Below are 15,393 nucleotides of genomic sequence, written 5' to 3'. Positions count from 1 at the left end.
TGGATCAAGGTGAGCTCTGTATCTGTTCGTAGCTATTACTCCATGTATAATCCTCCACTGGAGATCAGCCACACGTTCCTCCACAGGAGGCTTATACAGGACCCTCCAGCTGCCGTTAGGGGAAAAGCCTGAGCCAAAACTCTCAGTCCACTTGGACTCCCTGACTCCAGTGAGGGAGTCCAGGTTCAGCACCTTCATGCAGCTCAGGTAAAACTGCTTTCCTGTGCAGGAGCTCAAAGTACCCAGTACTGGACTCCTCAGAGACAGCAGCAGCCCACTCTGCTCTCTCCAGTCACCCACTGCAGGATTCACACTCAGAGACGGGAAGGTGTACTCATGGTCGTCTGTCCAACGCTCGGCCAGACCCCGACTCTGAGCAAAGGCCCTGAGGGGCCCCGACAGGGACTGCCACACCTCCTTCATCAAGTTCTGCAGCACTCTGGTTGATCTTATGCCAGTAAGCTGAGCCAGTCTCTCCACGGGGGTTCTTGCAAGGTGTCCAAGCTTCGTGACTCCTGCTTTAACGAAAGCACTTTTCAGCGTGACAGAGGACAGCACGGTGCTAACCAGGAGATCATTACTGAAAAGTGGCTCCTCAAACAGCCACGTCCCGGGCTTTGGGTCAGACATTCGAGTGAACACTAGAGTCCTCCAGGCCTCAAACACAGACATGTAAAAAGGTGAGAGTTCAGTAAAGCTTGAAGCAGGGGGCTTCAACAGGAACAGCTGCTTGTCCAGTCCCAGTCCTCCAGCTTTCCGGAGCAGCAGCACAGCTAACGCCGACCAGCTGAGAGATGATCTATACAGCAGCCGCTGAGCTGCCTGAAGCCTGAAAGCTGCAGTCCTGGAGGCGATGTCGATCAGGCCCTGTCCCCCCTCTGCCACCGGAAGGTACAGGACGGATGCTCGAAGCCAGTGATGACCCGACCAGAAAAAGTCCACCAGGAGCCGCTGCAGATGTTTCATCAGTTCAGATGGAGGGTTCAGCACATAGAGTCTGTGCCACAGGGATGACGCCACCAGATTGTTGACAATCAGAGCTCTTCCCCTGTAAGACATCTGAGGTAGCAACCATTTCCATTTAGATAACTTGGCTTCTACCTTTTCCAGCACTCCCTCCCAGTTTTTAGCTATAATGTCCTCACTTCCCAAATACACTCCCAAGACCTTTAGCCCCCCGTTTCCCCACCTGAGGCCACCAGGAAGACTGGGAATGTTCCCTGCACTCCAGTGGCCGACCAAACAAGCCTCACTTTTGTCCCAGTTAACTTTTGCTGAGGCAGCCTTCTCATAGAGGCCCAGACAGTTTTTTAGCTGCTGGGTGTCCTCCTGACCCTGCACAAAAACATTAACATCATCAGCATAAGCAGACACAACTAAAGACCTGTTCTGAGCTGGTTCAGGTAAACATAAGCCCCTCAATTGCTTTCTGAGTCTACAAAGAAGAGGCTCAATGGCCACACTGTACAGTTGGCCAGAGAGAGGACAACCCTGCCTGATACCTCTGCCAACTGTAACAGGACTGCTGAGCCCACCACCCACCTTCACTACACAACATGCACCACTGTACAACAGCTTCACCCAGGAAAGGAAGTGCTCCCCAACACCAAAAGCCTGCAATGTGGAAAACAAAAAGGAGTGATCGATACGATCAAAGGCTTTCTCCTGGTCAATAGATATTATTCCAGTCTTTAAGTTCTACAGTTTGCACACATCAAAAGTGTCACGCATTAAAAACAAATTGTCCAACATGGATCTGTCAGGGACACAATAAGACTGATCAGCACCAATGATAAAATCCATAAAACCCTTCAGTCTGTTGGCTAAAACCTTTGACAATATTTTATAGTCCGTACATAAAAGGGCTACGGGTCTCCAGTTCTTCAGCAGGGTCAGGTCCCCTTCTTTGGCAGAAGCGATATCACCGCCCGCCTGCAGGAGACCGGAAGGGTTCCCCTCAGGAAAGACTCCTGAAACACGTCCAGCAGGTCCGGTCCCAGGGTGCTCCAGAAGTGTTTAAAGAAATCTGCTGGTAAACCGTCCATACCCGGTGCTTTCCCTGAGGCCATCTTTGTTACTGCAGAGGTCAGCTCCTCCAAGGTGATGTGGCAGCCCAGGGTGTCCTGATCTGCTGGGCTCAGCTGAGGAAGGTCCTGGAGAAGCTCAGCTGCAGCCTCCACATCACAGCGCTCAGCTCTGAACAGCTCGGAGTAGAAAGTCACGGCATGCCTCCTCATCTCAGTGGGGTCTGAGGTTAACCCCCCATCAGGCAGACGCAGACACACCATTTGTTTCCTTTGGCCTTGTGACTTCTCCAAGTTGAAAAAGAAGGACGTTGGGGCATCAATGCCTCTGATGGTGGTGAAGCGGGCTCGGACCAGGGCTCCTTTAGCTTTCTCCAGGAGGAAAGAGTTCAGCTGCTGTTTCTTGGAGAGCAACCGTTCAGGGTTCTCCACAGACACACACTCCAGCTCCCTGATCTCTGCCTCCAGCTGCTCCATGGCCCTTTGGACTTCTGCAGTGGACTGGGCGGAGTACTGTTAGCAGAAAACCCTAATCTGACCCTTTCCTACCTCCCACCACTGACTAAGAGAACCAAAAAACTCTTTCCTGGACCTCCACTCTGCCCAAAACAGTTTAAAATTTTTACAAAAATTAAAATCATTCAAAAGTTTTATATTAAAATGCCAGAATGACCTGGACTTTCCTGAAGAAGCCAAAACCAATTCTAATAAAACCAGGTGATGGTCAGAGAAACCGACTGGTTGGATTTGACTCTTGGCTGCACGAGTAATAAAAGACGATGAAATATACACACGTGGACAAAATTGTTGGTACCCCTCAGTTAAAGAAGGAAAAACCCACAATTCTCACTGAAATCACTTGAAACTCACAAAAGTAACAATAAATAAAAATTTATTGAAAATTAAATAATCAAAATCAGCCATCACTTTTGAATTGTTGATTAACATAATTATTTAAAAAAAACAAACTAATGAAATAGGGCTGGACAAAAATGATGGTACCCATAACTTCATATTTTGTTGCACAACCTTTTGAGGCAATCACTGCAATTAAACGATTTCTGTATTTGTCAATGAGCGTTCTGCAGCTGTCAACAGGTATTTTGGCCCACTCCTCATGAGCAAACAGCTCCAGTTGTCTCAGGTTTGATGGGTGTCTTCTCCAAATGGCATGTTTCAGCTCCTTCCACATATGTTCAATGGGATTCAGATCTGGGCTCATAGAAGGCCACTTTAGAATAGTCCAACGCTTTTCTCTCAGCCATTCTTGGGTGTTTTTGGCTGTGTGTTTTGGATCGTTGTCCTGTTGGAAGACCCATGACCTGCGACTGAGACCAAGCTTTCTGACACTAGGCAGCACATTTCTCTCCAGAATGCCTTGATAGTCTTCAGATTTCATCGTACCTTGCACACTTTCAAGACACCCTGTGCCAGATGCAGCAAAGCAGCCCCAAAACATTACTGAGCCTCCTCCATGTTTCACCGTAGGGACAGTGTTCTTTTCTTCGTATGCTTGGTTTTTGAGTCTATGAACATAGAGTTGATGTGCCTTACCAAAGAGCTCCAGTTTGGTCTCATCTGTCCAAAGGACATTCTCCCAGAAGCTTTGTGGCTTGTCAACATGCATTTTTGCAAATTCCAGTCTGGCTTTTTTATGAGTTTTTTTCAGCAGTGGTGTCCTCCTTGGTCGTCTCCCATGAAGTCCACTTTGGCTCAAACAACGACGAATGGTGCGATCTGACACTGATGTACCTTGGCCTTGGAGTTCACCTTTAATTTCTTTGGAGGTTGCTCTGGGCTCTTTGGATACAATTCCAACGATCCGTCTCTTCAATTTGTCATCAGTTTTCCTCTTGCGGCCACGTCCAGGGAGGTTGGCTACTGTCCCGTGGGTCTTGAACTTCTGAATAATATGAGCCACTGTTGTCACAGGAACTTCAAGCTGTTTAGAGATGGTCTTATAGCCTTTACCTTTAAGATGTTTGTCTATAATGTTTTTTCGGATGTCCAGGGACAATTCTCTCCTTCGCTTTCTGTTGTCCATGTTCAGTGTGGTACACACCTTTTCACCAAACAGCAGGGTGACTACTTGTCTCCCTTTAAATAGGCAGACTGACTGATTATGAGTTTGGAAACACCTGTGATGTCAATTAAATGACACACCTGAGTTAATCATGTCACTCTGGTCAAATAGTTTTCAATCTTTTATAGAGGTACCATCATTTTTGTCAAGGCCTGTTTCATTAGTTTGTTTTTTTAAATAATTATGTTAATCAACAATTCAAAAGTAATGGCTGTTTTTGATTATTTAATTTTCAATAAATTTTTATTTATTGTTACTTTTGTGAGTTTCAAGTGATTTCAGTGAGAATTGTGGGTTTTTCCTTCTTTAACTGAGGGGTACCAACAATTTTGTCCACGTGTGTAAAATCTGTAAAGTCTCGCTGTACTGACCATGCCGTCAGAGACTCTCACCCAGGTGTACTGTCGAGTGGAGGGGTGTTTTAACCTCCAGATGTCAACGAGGTTTGCCTCTGCGACCATCTGGGCCAGGAAAGAGGATGACTGAGACTGAATCTCCTGTCCTATCCTGTCCAAAGTGCCGTCAGTGCAGCAGTTCCAATCCCCCCCCAGTATGATGCACTCCCCCTGACTGCTATTCCCTAAACTGTTTTTTAACAGATTAAATAAAACCAGACGTTCAGAGCTTTGATTAGGTGCATAAATGCTAAATAAATTCAAAACAAACCCCATGATTTCTACCTTTACCATTAAAGCTCTGCCCGCCATGATCTCACAGCTGGATAAAATGGTAACATGTATGGATGGGGAGAATAAAACAGACACTCCAGCACTACGGTTTGAGCCGTGGCTGAGTGCATACTGACCCCCCCACCACATTCCCCAGTCTGCCTCATTAACACTGTCACTGTGTGTTTCCTGCAACAAAACTACATCTATTTTTTTTCTGTTTAATAATTTCAGATACTAATGCTCTTTTCTGTGGGCTTCTACCCCCATTAATATTTAAAGAAGCTACCCTTAAAGGCTGCATATGAGGAGACATGAAAAAGAGCAGGACAGACAGAAAAATACAGCAGAGAGAAAACACCCTGTGACACACAATCATTTCTGAAATTATTTGGAAACTTTACGTTTTTTCAGTACGTTTTTTCCCCTCAGAATTTTCCTCACATGTGCGACATGCTTTTGGAGACGATACCGTTTTTTGTCACACAGCAGGTCCTTACCTACGACCTTCTGCAGAGTATCAACAGATTTCACAAATTTCTGCATGTCAGGGAAATAATCTGTTATCTCCACTGACCTGCCAAAAGAGTCATCTAAGAAGTCTGTCACCTCCTCCAAAGAATATAGATCTGTGCTCAGTGACACACTGTCTGCCACAGACACAGAATCTGAGTCAATATCAGCATCTGAGAAAACCACTGCCTGCTGACTGCGCCCTGGAGCAGCCTGAGACCCAGTCTGCAGCTTCTGCTCCGTGTCTGCAGCCTCCACCTGCATCAGCTCACCTGCAGCCCTCACCTGCTCAGGAGCACAAACTCCCAAATCCTCAGCATGCTCAACACGGCACTCAGTCACAGTATTCACAGGCACACTTTCAACAAAACCCGAGTTAGACTCGGAAACACTGTGCTGTGCGGCAGTCGTGGAGGGCGCGCCAGCGGCAGCCGCCGCCGCCGCACGCGGCGCGCCAGCAGCAGTCGCCGCCGCGGCCGAGCCCGCGGGACCGGCAACAGCCACAGAGTCCCCGGAGCAGGCAATCGCAGCCTCTGGCTCCGTGGAACCGGCCGCAGCCACCGCGCCCGCGGGACCCGCGGCCACAGCCCGCCCGGCCCCACCGCCCACCTCCCCGCCGTCACCCCCAGCCGGTCTCACCGTTTGCTGTCTGTGTGGACAGGCAACACGTTTATGGCCCACGTCCCCACACTCAAAACACTTCATGTTTCCTGAGCTAGCATAAACCATGTAGAAGCCTTCCTCATGTTTTACACGGAAGGACACATCCAGTGTTTGTGACGGAGAGTCCAAAAACATGAAAACCTGTCTCCGCAGTGACTGAACATGCTTCAACTTAGCGTCTTTACAGCCCAACGCAACAGTACGAAACCCACTGGCAAACTTACCAAAACGCCTTAGCTCCTTCTCCAGCGCTTCGTTCTGAATGAATGGAGGGACGCCAGATACTGTGATCCGCGTAGACGGCACGGCCAGAGGAGAAACTTGAATAAACTCCTCGTCGAGGGTTAATCCATTCTCTATCAGAGTTGTCACAAAGCTCTGATGCTTAAAGAAAACGACCACAGCCTTGTTCATACGGGAAGCATAAGAGATGTTCCCGTGACCCACCTGGTCTCCTACCGCCAGCAGAACCTGGTCCACGGTGGAGGCCGGTGGCGGCACCAGCCTCACACCGTGGCTCAGGGAAGCCGGCGGCACGAGGCACCAAACACACCAAAAAACGCCAAAAACACTAAACTGTTAACCCAAAGTTTCACCAAATAATTCAAACAATGAACATTCAGAAAAAAAGTGACAAATACAAAAGAAAGACAAAAGTTTGAACACCCTCTATCGCTCCACCTCAACACACCTCCACCCATAGATAGATAGATAGATGGATGGATAGATAGATGTATGGATAGATGGATAGATAGATGGAGCTGTGGTGACCAAGCATCAGATTTTATACAAAGTTTTCATCACTTTTTCTTCATCTTTCTACTTTTAAGACAAACGATCTGCTGATTTCAAATCCAAAGCCACAAAATCGAAGTCAAACACCACATTTAAAAGATTAATTAAAGCCAGTATGTTAAAGAAATATAATGAAATATATTAGTTACATTTGATTGTCATTTTTTTGTTGTTGTGAAAAGTACTAACTTAATTGTAACTGGAGAACCAAAATGGTATGTCACCATGTGTGTATATATATATATATATATGTGTGTGTGTGTGTGTGTGTGTGTGTGTGTGTGTGTGTGTGTGTGTGTGTGTGTGTTATTGTTGTTTTTAAGTTCACTTTCTGTAATTGACTTCTGGGGATAAAGGGGCAGACATAATAAGACTTGTCTTCTTTGTGCTCCCTTTCATTCTTGTTTGGTGACTGTTTGTATTTACATGAAACATTTTTTTAATTTTGAAAATGAATGAAATAAAACAAATTTTAAAAAAGTCCAGCTGGAATCCATCCTGGCAGAAAGATGCAGCGTGTTGTATGTGGTTGAATGATTAAGCTTCTTAGAGTACATTCCTGTATTGCTTTCATAAATTACTCAGGTCCCATGTCAAAAACATTCCAATTACATCGAACAAGAAAAGTAGCTGATGAGTTGCATATGAGAATATGGAATAGGAGAGATTACTCTGACAGGGCAAAGGATTTACAAAATTCACTCATAAACATGACTGAAACCACTCAACCATCATAGAATACCTAATGAAATGCACAACCAGACCTGAACTACTCCAGCTTCACATTTATCTTATTACAGAAAGTCTGTTCCAGGGAATGTACGATAAATTACTGCTGCCCTGAAAGCAGCACCGGCTACCTCATTTATCTGAATGAAATACTTGAAGAATGTCCCTAGATTCATCAATCTAAGTTTTATAGTTATTTGGAACTCTACTTTGATCATTTCTACACTAAATTATCTTCACTGTCCTTCCTGATGTGACGCAGAAATCTGGAAAATTAAACACAACACGAGATCTGCAGCAACACTGAAGTCAAAGCACCTTAACCCTCATCCAAAGAGAAGGTCTCACCGTGGAACAGAACATGCAGACGAGGTAGAAAATGTACCAACAGTCACTGAGAAACAATAAAAAAAACTCCCAGACAGACAGAATGATGGATATCGCTCTACCACCGGTACAATCACAGCCATTTCTCACACAGTCCTATCATATTTAATCTCAGAATTTATTGGAAAACAAACAGAGTTTTTTAGACATTTTCTACCAAAATCTGATTTGTTTTCTTGTTCTTAAGTGTTACCAGTGGTTTGCATCTCTGGATCTACATTACTGAAGCATGTCTTGATGGTAGACTGTTCTTGATCAGGGTTTTTCTTCTCCACAGAATCCTGCAGTCATCCACTGTAGTTCCCACAACTTCTAACTCCGTTGGTCTTACTCATCAGTTCATTCTGACTTTGTACTAAACTGTTGATTAAGCTCTACTAAAGTTCCTGCCATCTCTCTTTTTTAGTTTTTTCACTTTTATTGGCTCATCTTTGGGCTGAATACTGAGAGTTCTCATTAACAGCTTCCAAACGCAGACTCTACTCAGACCTTTTATCTCTTTAAATGACTAAATGGAGTGATTCTGTGAAAATGGCTGTGGTTCCTCAGTGCTTTGTGTGGGTTTTTTTTTAGGAAACCCTTGTTTTAAAGCTGGAAGTCTGCACTTTAATCACATCTTGATTGTTTTATTAAATCCATTTGGTGTTGAACGGCATGCACACACCAGGCAGTTATCCATTTAATCACCAGCTACAAGTCTGTAAATCAGCCAAACCAAGAACCTCTGTTAATGCAGAGCATATCTTTGATAAAGGGCTGGGCTGATTTATGTCTGCGCTAAAGTAGAGAGACAAAATATATTCAAAAAGGAGCATAGAAGTAGGCAGAAAACTCTGAGCTACAGCAACAACAACTGGGCCAAAAGTAATTTGTTCCTCAGCCCTGAGACCTGCTGCTGTATAGATCTGGCCTTTGGCTGCTGGAGTTTAGTTCCCTCATTCTGGGCTGTGTTTCAGAGAACTAAATCAAGAACTTGTGTCTGCAGACGAATATATATGTAGTGCACACTGGGCACCAAAATATCAGATTTCAGCTGAAAATAACTGGTAGAAATATGAGGAGAATATCAGCTATGGGCTTCTACTCTCCAAACATCTCCAACACACACAGCAGCCTGTTTCTCATTCCTTAATTATTTTTCTTCTCAATAATAAATCCCTTAGAACACATGTAGCTCCTCCATCATTTACACCCATAACGGGGCTATACCTTTGGTTGTGATGGCAGGCTGCTCTCCCAGTAGCAGCTTTAGCCTCTTGGCGTGGATTTTTCCCTGGTAGTGTGACTGTGCCACCACTGCTGAGGTGAAGGACATGTTACACAGAGTGCAGCACTTATTCTTGTCCACGTCGCCCTCGTCGCTGCCCTAAAAAAACACAAGAACATCTCATCAATGATGCATCAGTCCATCACCACATTCATTTATCTCTGAGAGCTTTTAAAACAGGATTCAATCAAATGTGCGTATCACAAAGAAAGCTCGGTGTTCTCTTCTAGAGACAGCTGCACACTGAACACATCATCAAACTCCACCACATCTGATTCAGATGAGGGGAGCGGAGCAACACTCCCCGTCTGAAGCATTTAGATCCTAGCGGGATGCAAATGGAGTCGACTGATGTTTTAAGGGCTGATATTGGGGCCAGTAGCGGCTGATGGTGGGACGCTCCCTCAGCCTCCATCTGACAAGCTGCACCCAAAACCCATGACCCTCAGAGAACATGGAGGACACCGATCAAGAGGAAAACGTGTCCGTCCAGGCAGGATGGGCCAAAGAAGGGCTGATATTCAGAGCACAGGGAGAGGAGGAACTCTGTGATCTCATTCAGAGGTCTGTGTAGGAAGAACAGCAGGCCGGAGCGTGAGGAAACCTCCGTGTGTTCATGTCTGTTCATCTGACCTGCCTCAGAGTGAGACGAACTAAGATAATGAGCCCATTCATCATCATCATAAAATATACTTTTAGCACTTCAGTTAGTAGAGTTCTCATCTGTCTGGACTTCAGCTGGTTATTTTAACTCAGAATATCAAAGATAATATGAAAGCAATATAAATGTTTGCCAAGACATCCGTTCGGATACATGCATGATAAGAGAAATATAGATTCAACCAAACTGCAGAAAATGGGTTTAGAACTGGACAACAGTACAACCTAGGGCTATGTTCAATAGTGAAAGTCAGAACATTTCATCATGAAGGGAACTCAAAGGATTGGGACTAAACAGCTGTAGCTCTAAGAAAACCACTGATCAGAGAGGATGATCAGAAAAAAGGCTTCAGTTTGCTGTGGAGCATAAAGACTGGACTCTGGAGCAATGAAAGAAGATCATGTGGTCTGATGAGTCCAGACCTACCCTGTTCCAGAGTGATGGGGGCATCAGGGTAAGAAGAGAGGCAGATGAAGTGATGCCCTCATCATGGCTAGTGGGGGTTAGGGTTCTGATCTGGGGTTGGTCAGGTTCACCGACGTTATGTTCCCAAACAATGAGGTCATCTGACTACTGAAGACACTGAATGAGCAGGTCTGTACATCAGTGGAGGTTTTCTTCTTTGAGGGCATATTCCAAGATGACAATGTCAGGATTCATGGGCTCACATTGAGAATGAGTGGATCAGGGAGCATGAGCTGGATTGTCCTCCAGAGTCCAGACCTCAGGCCCACAGAGAGCCTTTGGGATGTTCTGGAGAAGACTTTGTTCAACTCTCCAATCATCAATGGAAGATCTTGGTAGAAAATGAATGCAACTGTGGACAGAAATAAATGCTGTGACATTACAGAAGCTTATTAAAACGATGCCACAGTGACTGCGTGCCGTACTCAAAGCTAACGACGGTCCAGTGAAATATCAGTTTGTCTTTTTTCTCTGTTCTGAATTCGTCTCCTGACAGGAATTGGTGACGTGTCAAAACTTTGCTCAAAACTGTTTTTACTATTTGCAGCAGCAGTACGAGCTCGTTGACCTGGAAAATTGAATCAGTTTTTTTTTTTTTGTCTTGTTGTGAGATTAATCTGTTATTTTACATTTCTGGACTCACAAGGAATTAGTTTGATCTATTTTTCAGTTTACCAGTGAAGGTCAGAACCTTCACGCTGCACAACATGGACGTTCACAAAGAACCCACTTCACTCAACTATTCATAGATGAGGTTTAGGCAAAAGATGCTTTTGCACAATGTGAAAACTTCTGACGGCAATATTGACCCCCACTGTTGAGCTGATTGGATGACGGGATCCAGACGGTCTCTACAGGGAGGAGGACATGTAAACTAAATGTTTAACAGACCTATCCAACATTCTTTCAAACAGCTCTCTTATTGCTACTTATGAAGTGTCTGTTACATATCGCTGTTAGTTTTTTGATCCGTGGACTCAATGTAGCACCGCCATAAAGATGAATGCTTTGGTTTTTAGTGGAATGTCTCAACAAACATCTAAAGATCTAGTCATGAACAGATGAGAAGAATCTGAATCGGAAAGTCCTGAATCTCAAACTGATACTGATTTTGTGTTTAGTGTTTTAACAACTCTATTGTATTCAGCTGAAGAGTTTCTCAAAGCCCAGTGCAGAAAAAGGCTGTTTTATCCTTTACAGAAACAGCAGAAGAACTTAGCTTGAATATTGCAGATTCCATTAAAATGAATGATAATCAAGGTTGATTTCCCTCATTTGTAAAGTAAGAGTGCTCTAATTCACTGTTATTATGTTTATTTTTCCTGTGGGAATGAATGTGGACAGTAGATAAACAAATTACAAATGCAAACTGGTGATATGAGCCGTATTTACAATGCTAGGATTCATTAGGAAGGCTGGATCTGAGCCAGGATGCAGACGCTGTGGTTCTGACTGTCTCACAGCCGTTAAACACTGTTTCCTTTCTACACCCAGAGGAACCAACAGGTGACTAGCAGAACTCTCAGAACATCCCATCACTTTCAGTTAGGCAGCAGAGGTTCCTTTCTCCTGTCTACAGGAAGACACAAACATGAATAAAATCATCATTTATCGTTTTTCTAATGCTGGGATGGAAGTACAGGGGATTCTCTCAATTCATGACCTTTTTTCTTTGTGTGCCATATTATTGTAGAACAAATACTGTAGGAAACTGAAGGTTAAAAACGACATTATGATACTGTACCACTGAGCCTTAGAAACGTGGTAACAAACTTAACAGAGCCACTGGAGAGTGCACATAAGTCCATCTCAAACTTTACTTCTACATCTGAAAATCTCTTTTAATTAAAAGTTGTAATTAGTTGCTTTGTTTATTGATTTCACTTGTCAGTTTTAATCAGATATAAACATGAACAGAGGATAAGTCAGTTAAAGACTGTTGTTAATTGAACACGTTATCGTTATAGCTTGTAACCCTGTGGAGCGCTGGGATCTCTGCTGGCTGTGCTTCCTTCAAGGTTCTCTCTGTCTTGTCTTTGAACAATTGTGTATTCTAATACTGAACAACAATAAATGGATAATTTGATGCTGTAGAAAAGACCAACACATTTTCTTGCATTAAATTAGATGAGAAAATTAATACCACATGCCATGTCTGTAATAATTATTAAACTACAACCAAGATCTCCCCTTAAATCTACCTTTTAGTCTGTCTAAAACTCACTACTTAACTAATATATCTTTTTTGTATAGAATGTATAGAATTGCAGGAAGTTCAGCATTTACAATTTGATGAAATAAACAGCGTTCATTATGTCAGGGGCTGCACCGTCGCCTTGCAGCTATAAGATCTCTAGTTCACATCCCGGTCTTGCTGGGATCTTCCTGCATGGAGTCTCCATGTTCTCCTGTACATAAGGCTGGTGGAGTGGTCCAAGTGTGCAGTGTTCAGTACCTCAGAGGAGAGACAACCCTTGAACAGACAGCAGGGTGTTGGAGGAACGAGGCCAACCTCCAGCAACCCACGACCAGCAGCCTGCAGGATCTAAAGATAAGCTGCTGGCATCTTAAAATGCCACGGAGCATTTTAGAGGTCTGGTAGAGTCCATGTCTGAGCTGCTGTGGTGCCATGTGGAGGTAGATAGGAGGCCATAGAAGCTCATCAGTGTGGACACTAAGCTACTGTTTAACAGGCCAGGACAGCTTTTTATAAATGGGAGTTCAAATTTACCTCATATGTTAGCAAAACTGTCCATTTCTTCCATTAATGAAACAACATTCCAAGGCCCCTGCTGTGATATACAGTATGTAGTTTATATACGGAACAGACGAACCACAGACCAACCCACTAAAACACTGTAATCACAGAGGCAAAGGCATGAAATTACTGAAAAATCACATTCACAGTTGTCTGTTGGAAGAATGGAATGGGTAAACTCCAACAGTGTTTATGCTTTGATAAAGTAGCTCAAAGAAACGTTGAAAGAGTTACAAACCCTGGAAGTGACACAAATCAACTGTTTTTCAGTGTGTGTTCACTTTGGAGGCGTTTACATACAATCTGTCTGCAGCTACATTACCATAGACGACAGTTAGAATTTGCTGTTCTTTGTCAGACTAACCGCCACAGTTTTCCACATCATTAGGTACCCGGCAGTCGAGCGTCATGTGACCCCACATAAACATTCAGCTTGATAAGTCAGCACCAGTCTGCCCTTAATCACAACACATTTCAGAGAACACTTCCACTAATAAGGCAGCTAATGAAGACAACAGCTAGTTTAATATAGAAACTGATATGAAACAGTAGTTTACAGGCAGGGGAAACCACCTCATGGCCTCCATGTAGAAGTGTGTTCATGGAGGAAGAGAGGCTCAGACAGAAGCTCTTCCCTGGAGGACACTAATGGCTTTATGTGGGAGGTTCTGAACTGCAGCAAGAAAACAACCAGTCTCTAAATAAGCTGAGGGTAGGGTGTTAAAACACTTCAGGAGGAGGTGGAACAATTGGTTAATATGTTTTTATGTCTGTCAAAATTTGAATGGTCAATGCATCATCCACAAAAAGAGCTTAAATAGGACACAGTGCTTTATGCAGGAGGAGGTCACTGATTCCTGTAATGTGATGATAATTACCTTCTGTACATCGTATCTACAGTCAAGGAAAAAATGACTAGAATACCCTTGTTTTCTTCAGTTTCTTGTTCATTTTAATGCCACACTGATTCATAACCCTTGTTTCTGATGACTGCTGCCATGTGTCTTGGCATGCTCTCCACCAGCTTCTGATCACAGCAGCCCATTCCTGTTGCACTCATTCTAACTAATGTGTTTGATGATTTTCCAGGCCAAGGCATGGTTCAATGTTCTGGTTCTCCATCCAGGCTTTAACTGACCTTGTCTTGTTGGAAAATCCAGTCATTGGAGGCAGGAAAGAGTTTTCCAGCTGATGGAAGAAGACTGTTTTCTAGAGTAGCCCCAAACATGACCTGGTTCATTGTCCCTGTTCCCCCCAGACTGAAACTACCCCAGATGGTCACTGATCCACCCCCATGTTTTACTGTAGGGGCAGACAGTCTGGTTGGTAGCGTCTCCAGGCTTCCTCCTAACCAGTAAGTTGTCTGGAGTGGACATCAACTGAAAACTGGATCCATCCCTGAGGAGAACCTCAGCCCAATCATCAACAGTCCAATCCTTGTGATCCCAGCAGAGAGTAACCGGCTTTCCTCTGCCTTTCCTTGATGAAGGGCTTCTTCCTGCTCTTTGGGACTTCAGACCAGCTTCAACAAGTCGCTGTCTTTTCCCAACAAGTCCAATTTCTCCACAGTCTCACTCATTTTTAAGGTCCCTGGAGGTCTGAGGATGATTCCTGACAGGAAGGGATGAGTGATGGTCATCTGGTGGTAGACAGACGTTTCCTGACCAGCTGGCAGTTTGGTAGAACCATGCTGGGTTTGTTTTTCTTGGTGTAATGAACGGCTGTCTTGGAGATCTTCAGGTTTTTCTCTGTCTCTCACTCATGATGGCTGTCTTTGTGGCTTCACATAATTCTTTAATTTTAGGCGTTATGTGAGAGATGATAACTTCTGAGTTGTTCTACGGCTTGAATGTCAGCAGGAAACCACTCTAGACCTTTGAAATGTCCTCTTATATACTCTGAGAATACAATGAAGATGAAGCAGGTCAGATAGGACATAAAGTATGATGGAATCAGCTGCATTTAAAATCCTGTTCATTGTATTCTTCAGGTAATAAACCTTCAGTGGCACCAGGCATTAAAATGAACAAGAAATTGAAGAAAACAAGGATGGTCTGATCATTGATTCCATGACTGTCTGTTTTATCTATCATTTCAATCTGTACTGGTGCATTCACTGATATCTTAAAGTCTGATTCTTGTCTGCTCTTATCTTAGCAAAAATCTTTGAATGGTTCTTTGAAGAGCTCTTTTAAGTTCTGACACGGGATACAGCAACTTCCAAAAACACTCTGGATTCAAAGAGGACGGCCAAATATATGTAGGACAGTTTTTTAAAAGAATCCAAGACTAAAATGCAAACAACATAATTACATATACTGAACACAACATTCCTGAGCTGAGAAACCCTCACTGTAAACAGTCCTGGACCAGTGTGGAT

The 15,393-nt window shown here is 43.9% G+C and overlaps 1 protein-coding gene across 5 annotated transcripts in view; it reads right to left on the bottom strand.

Moving 5' to 3' along the window:
* Positions 1-15,393, bottom strand: part of zmat4a (zinc finger, matrin-type 4a) — a 268,548-nt gene that overhangs the window by 130,391 nt on the left and 122,764 nt on the right. For all 5 annotated transcript variants that reach the window (XM_051951378.1, XM_051951379.1, XM_051951381.1 and 2 more), the window contains one exon: positions 9,072-9,228. In XM_051951378.1, the coding sequence (XP_051807338.1) occupies positions 9,072-9,228 (157 nt within the window). The remainder of the gene's footprint in view (positions 1-9,071; positions 9,229-15,393) is intronic.

Source organism: Acanthochromis polyacanthus, chromosome 7 (genome assembly GCF_021347895.1).
Source record: "Acanthochromis polyacanthus isolate Apoly-LR-REF ecotype Palm Island chromosome 7, KAUST_Apoly_ChrSc, whole genome shotgun sequence".
NCBI classification, from domain to species: Eukaryota; Metazoa; Chordata; class Actinopteri; family Pomacentridae; genus Acanthochromis; species Acanthochromis polyacanthus.
Note: the sequence above shows the minus strand (reverse complement) of the source record. Positions and strands in the feature narration are given on the sequence as shown.